General features: G+C 36.0%; 1 protein-coding gene across 1 annotated transcript in view; it reads right to left on the reverse strand.

The window, feature by feature from the left end:
• The window catches only part of dcc (DCC netrin 1 receptor), a 165,531-nt gene that overhangs the window by 44,130 nt on the left and 113,901 nt on the right, over positions 1–7,500 (reverse strand). The window contains exon 16 of the mRNA XM_067408279.1: positions 5,655–5,704. Within this exon, the coding sequence (XP_067264380.1) occupies positions 5,655–5,704 (50 nt within the window). The remainder of the gene's footprint in view (positions 1–5,654; positions 5,705–7,500) is intronic.

The raw sequence follows: 7,500 nt of genomic DNA on the forward strand, positions 1-7,500 counted from the left end.
CAAACACTGTCCAAACACTGACTAAACACTGTCAAAACACTGACCAAACACTGACTAAACACTGACTAAACACTGTCAAAACACTGACTAAACACTGACCAAACACTGACTAAACACTGACCAAACACTGTCAAAACACTGACTAAACACTGACCAAACACTGTCAAAACACTGACCAAACACTGACTAAACACTGACTAAACACTGTCCAAACACTGTCAAAACACTGACTAAACACTGACCAAACACTGTCAAAACACTGACCAAACACTGACTAAACACTGACTAAACACTGTCCAAACACTGTCAAAACACTGACTAAACACTGACCAAACACTGTCAAAACACTGACCAAACACTGACCAAACACTGACCAAACACTGACCAAACACTGACTAAACACTGACTAAACACTGACCAAACACTGACTAAACACTGTCCAAACACTGTCCAAACACTGACTAAACACTGTCAAAACACTGACCAAACACTGACTAAACACTGACTAAACACTGACTAAACACTGACTAAACACTGTCCAAACACTGACTAAACACTGACTAAACACTGTCCAAACACTGTCCAAACACTGACTAAACACTGTCCAAACACTGTCCAAACACTGACTAAACACTGTCAAAACACTGACCAAACACTGACTAAACACTGACTAAACACTGTCAAAACACTGACTAAACACTGTCAAAACACTGACCAAACACTGACTAAACACTGACCAAACACTGACCAAACACTGTCAAAACACTGACTAAACACTGACTAAACACTGACCAAACACTGTCAAAACACTGACCAAACACTGACTAAACACTGACTAAACACTGTCAAAACACTGTCAAAACACTGACTAAACACTGACCAAACACTGTCAAAAAACTGACCAAACACTGACCAAACACTGACCAAACACTGACTAAACACTGTCCAAACACTGACTAAACACTGACTAAACACTGTCAAAACACTGACCAAACACTGACCAAACACTGTCAAAACACTGACCAAACACTGACTAAACACTGACTAAACACTGACCAAACACTGTCAAAACACTGACCAAACACTGACCAAACACTATCAAAACACTGACTAAACACTGACTAAACACTGTCCAAACACTGTCCAAACACTGACCAAACACTGACCAAACACTGTCAAAACACTGACTAAACACTGTCCAAACACTGACTAAACACTGACTAAACACTGACTAAACACTGACCAAACACTGTCAAAACACTGACTAAACACTGTCCAAACACTGTCAAAACACTGACCAAACACTGACCAAACACTGACTAAACACTGACCAAACACTGACCAAACACTGACTAAACACTGACTAAACACTGACCAAACACTGTCAAAACACTGACTAAACACTGACTAAACACTGACCAAACACTGTCAAAACACTGACCAAACACTGACCAAACACTGACCAAACACTGACCAAACACTGACCAAACACTGACTAAACACTGACTAAACACTGACCAAACACTGTCAAAACACTGACCAAACACTGACTAAACACTGACTAAACACTGACCAAACACTGTCAAAACACTGACTAAACACTGACTAAACACTGTCCAAACACTGTCAAAACACTGACCAAACACTGACCAAACACTGACCAAACACTGACCAAACACTGTCAAAACACTGACTAAACACTGTCCAAACACTGTCAAAACACTGACCAAACACTGACCAAACACTGACTAAACACTGACCAAACACTGACCAAACACTGACCAAACACTGACTAAACACTGACTAAACACTGACCAAACACTGTCAAAACACTGACTAAACACTGTCCAAACACTGTCAAAACACTGACCAAACACTGACCAAACACTGACCAAACACTGACCAATCACTGACTAAACACTGACTAAACACTGTCAAAACACTGACTAAACACTGTCCAAACACTGTCAAAACACTGACTAAACACTGACCAAACACTGACCAAACACTGACCAAACACTGTCCAAACACTGACTAAACACTGACTAAACACTGACCAAACACTGACCAAACACTGACCAAACACTGACTAAACACTGACTAAACACTGTCCAAACACTGTCAAAACACTGACTAAACACTCAGACCCCCCGACACGTGAATATATCTGTCTGATCCACAAACTCACCATCTCCAGCACTATTATAATCACATTAGATGAATCCTCAGCTTCGAACGCAAAAACAGAGTAACAAACGTGTGAACTGATCAATCAAATCTTGACCCGTACGTTCAGTGACCGTCTGATGCACACATCACACACATCACACTGATTCATTTAACAGCCGCTGAAATCAGAATTCACATTTTATGCGATTAGTGGCATTATAAAAATTAATAATCATTTCAAGCGTGAAACATTAAAAAAATGAATTAAATTAAACATTCAACTGTCAACCACTTTCACTCGCTCTCTCGTTTGTTTTCAACTTCATAATTAATCTGCAGGGAAACTTTATATTCCACATGACTCGCTTCTCTCTCTCTCGACTGAACTGCAAAGGACAACAAATCAAATAAAAGAAGTTAACGACTCATGAAATCGATAAATATTTAAGACGGTGTCATTGGCGTGGACTCAGATAAAGCGTGCCGCGGCTCCTGACCTGCCCTCTCTATTCATTCTGTCTGATTTCATACATTAATAACAACTAACAGCGCAGCAAATGATGCACAAATAGACAGTTTAATTTTCCAGTGAAAAATTAAAATGTTTCAGTCTGAAAATGACCCTGCCTGAACATGATGCATCGCTGTGGCTCTGTCTGAGAGAAAAGAGCAAAGATGTGAAATAAATGTCTCAGTCTCACAGTGGCAGAATTTAAAGAGCCATTCATGTTTAATTCTTAATAATATCAGAGAGAATCATTAGAGTCAGACATGCTTTACTCCAGACCGATTCTCAAACGCTTCACGCTGTTGATTTTTTAATGTCACCTCATGAGATGTGTGATAGAGTTGGGCTGCTGCTGAATCTAATGTCAGAATCACGGTTCTGCAGACGCGCAGACGAGCACAATGCCTCCTGGCCTCTTTTGTTGCTCTGTGGACGAGCAGAAGCGCCGCCAAATACACCGCAGCACAATGAAACCCAATTTCCTGTCATAAACAATCCGTTATCGGGACGCTCAGACAAAGAGTGCTCATTACAGAGAGAGAGATGAGACCTGCGGCGGAGGACACACACACACACACACACACACACACACACACACACACACACACACACACACACACACACACACACACACACACACACACACACACACACACTGCTGTTACAGTTCACTAAAACTACTAACCTGTTCCAGTTAGTGGCCACGGCAACATTTATTCATTTATGTTTAAGTAGAAGTAATGAAATTACTAAAATTAAAATGAAAACTGAGAATATAATAATAATGGCAATTCAAAATGAAATAATTTAATATAATATAATATAATATAATATAATATAATATAATATAATATAATATAATATAATATAATATAATATAATATAATATAATATAATATAATATAATATAATATAATATAATATAATATAATTAGGGCTGTCAAGCAATACATTTTTTAGTCTAATTAATTACATGATGTGGTGATTAATTAATCTAATTAATTGCAAATTAATTGCACATCAAATTTGTCTGAGAAATTACCTCAAAAAGATAATTTAAAGTCATTATTGTGTAAAGCATCAAATAGACATTACAAAAAAGTAGATTCAGAAATAAATATTTAATTCGATTCAACTGAATTTATTACACAAATTTTTGGACCGTGATATGAATATGAATATGAAATATGAAATGATTTAATATTATTAAAAATATTATTAATATTATATTAAATAAAAAACTAAAACTGCCAGTAGGTGGCAGTAAATGTCTTAATGATTAAGTCATTCATTCATTCGATTCCATTGAATCATTTCTTCACTCGATTCGTTCACGGATTCAGAAATTCATGAAATGAATCACTGCTGTGTTGCTCAGAGACGAACAGTTCTGCTTTGTCTTTATATTTGTGTTGGCAAAACTGAGCAAAAACAGACAATAATGTGTCTAAAATAACACAATATAAGCTTCTTATTTATTAAACTGTTGTATAAAATCAGTATCACATTTGCTCTCGTGCAATTCAGACAAAAAGAGCACTTGTGTGATATTACACTATCACTCGTAGGATATTGCTTCACTATATCATATGATGTAAATATGAGACAAAAACTCGAACTGGGGCATTTTTGCCCCATATCTTGAATTTTAGTGTTATTCTAACTACATTCTATAGGCTCCATCCATCACACAGTGAGATATTGTACAGCATCATATTTAACATCAATAATATAATATAATAAATATAATATAATATAATATAATATAATATAATATAATATAATATAATATAATATAATATAATATAATATAATATAATATAATATAATATAATATAATATATAATGGATGCAGTAATGTATCAGCCAATAAAAGCAATTATTTTCACTATCAGCATCAGCAATAACGTATTGACAGTTTAAAAAAATAGTGATTTTAAAGCAAGCTCTGTTTGACCCTATGAATCTCCCGTAGTTCAAGTCAGGGTTGCCAGATCCGTGGTTTTTCCCCACACCAAACATTATTTGTAGTGCTTCGCTTCACAAAGTCTCAGCTTTCAAATTCTGTCCATTTTATCACCAAATTCAAACAATAAATTGCATTTTGACACTCTTCAATGTGACGTGTCAGATCGCTGTAGTGCCTCAGAGTCTTTTGTTCCTCTTTACTACAAGTTACAGCACCAAATAAACATGAATGAACATCAGAAGGTATTGAAAGATACAGAACAACTTACTGAAATGAACCATGTCTCGTGTAATCAATCAATCAGTGTCTCAACCACTGAAAGATGTCAATAAAACAGCTGGAGAACAATGTGTCACTTAAATATTTCAGAAAAGGTTATTTAAAGTTTATCTTCAAACAACTAATGTTCGTTAGTTAGCTATAAAACACTAGCGACGAGCTTATTGTGTATTATATCTGAAAATAAATAGCAGTTGAATATAATAGTTTGGGTTTAGTTCTTAATTTAACCTCTTTTCCTAAAGAAAATCAAATTTAGTAACACATATGAAATAGTGCATGCTTCTCATGATGATATGATCATGTGTGTAATATCCTGTCACCCGTGTGTGTGTGTGTGTGTGTGTGATGAACCACACAGCAGAAATGACATCCGTCCTGAAATTAAATCAGCGCATGACTGTTTCTGTCCTCGTGTCTTCATCGCGGTGTGTTTTAAACAGACTCTGAGCTCATGACATCTGATCTGTGATTTCTGGATCTCTCCAGGCTTCATTAAACCTCGTACCTTCTGCAGCCCGAGTGCAAATAATGTGTGTTTACTGCCATAGCCTTGGTATATAAATAAGAGCTTGACTGAGTTAATCACATGCAAACACACACACACACACACTCTCATAACGTGAATGAATAATGAATGAACTCCTGCTGAACGTTCTTCATCACACGTGTGTTCATCTCAACTCTACAGAGCCGAAGCTCTTCTGAGACGAGCCGTCAGACACTCACCCGTGAGTAGACGACCTCCAGCGAGACGTTCTGAGGCGGAGCGCTGGGCACTGCGGACACACAAACACACACAGGAGTCATGTGACAATCATGTGACAGGCCTGAGATAGTTACGTTACTGAATCTGGACAGCAGCAGATGGATGTTCTGGAGCTCAATCAATCTGTAAATGAGATGTCAGATAAACGAAAGGTCAAGAGGTCATCTTAGGGATTCCTGCATGCATTCAGACTAATAGTTTGGAAGATGAATCTGGAGATAGCAGACGTCTCTAGTGCTGTTCCACATTCATGTAATAATGCTGGCATGTTTCAGTCCATGTTTGGGTCAAATATGGTCAAAAATTAATTAGATTTTATTTTAATTGTAGTAAAAATTTTTGTTATTGTGTTTTTGTCATTTGTATGAGTTCTATTCTAGCACTTTAGAGTTGTTATCTTAGTATAATTCATTTACTATTAGAGTTCTTGTTAATAATTTGAATTAGATTTTTATTTTTTTTATATTTAGTCAAAGTTTTATAATTTTGTTGCATGTTTTTGTCATTTTGATTTCTTTTTTTAATATCACTATATAATTGTTATATTAGTATAATTAATTTTTTAAATTGTATGGCATTATTTTAGTTTATTTAAAAATATATATTTTTAATATTATTTTAGTATCAATCATATTCTAAAAAAATTATTGTTAATATTTTGAATTTGTTTTTATTTCAGTCAGTTTTATTCATTTTGTTGCATGTTTTTATCATTTTTATTAGTTTTAGTTTAGCACAATCCCACTTTTGGAATGTTTTTTTTTTTTAATATATATATATATATCTGTTGATTTTTAGGAATTTATATAGTTTTGTATTAAGTTTTACCTTTTATTTTTAGTTTATTTCCTTATAATTCCCATTATTTTGGTACTTAAACTAAATGGAAATGAGAAATGTTGTTTTGGCAACTAGCTGAAATGAAATAGGTTTACATTTTTTTTTATATTTTATTTTATTTCCGTTTTCAAGTAAGGGTTCATGTTTTTGCGGTAACATTTTACAATCAGGGTTCAATAATTCAGCATATCTTAATCTTAGTTTTAATTTCATCTTTTCCTAATAGAGTTTAGAGATCAAAACTTGTTTCTGTTAACATTAGTGAATGAACAGTGAACAAATGTGAACATTTTTATTAAATAACAATAACAAAGATTAGTAAATGCTGTGAAATATATTCTGTGTGTGTGTGTGTGTGTGTGTGTGTGTGTGTGTGTAAGTGGAGTGCCATCACACAATTTCATTAGCGTGACACGAGGGCCCTTAATTAAGCAGGGAAATGGTGAAGGCAGCTCCAGCGGCTCATTTGAAGCGTTCTGCAGCACTCCTCTAATGGAAGCTGACACGCAATAAATTCCCGCAGCCTCTTAGAGCCGCGCTGAAGGTAATGCAAAGAGACACTGCGGCCAATGAGAGAGAGACACGCGGCGGGTTAAGCTGCGGACTGATTGCTGCTCGGCACAGAGACATCTGGAGAAAATCACCCAAATATGAGACCAGATACAGAGACAAAGAATCAGGAGAGGAAAGCAGAGGAGTGCATGATGGGAATGGATTGGTGAAAGTGGGAGAATGCAGCAGGTCTGAGCTGCATGTTAAGAAGCTCATGGCGCCTTCTCTCTTAAAGGGCCACACGCTGCAGCTCTCGCTTTATAACACCGATGCACGAGCGCTGGACTGATGAGCTTTACTAACATCACTGCACATGACGGAGAGAAACTCACCAAATACATTCATATAATAATGTGTCTGTCCACATGTCAGGCTCCATTCAAACAATTCAAGCTGGGTGATGCTGATAAGAGA

This window comes from Chanodichthys erythropterus, chromosome 13 (genome assembly GCF_024489055.1).
Source record: "Chanodichthys erythropterus isolate Z2021 chromosome 13, ASM2448905v1, whole genome shotgun sequence".
NCBI classification, from domain to species: Eukaryota; Metazoa; Chordata; class Actinopteri; order Cypriniformes; family Xenocyprididae; genus Chanodichthys; species Chanodichthys erythropterus.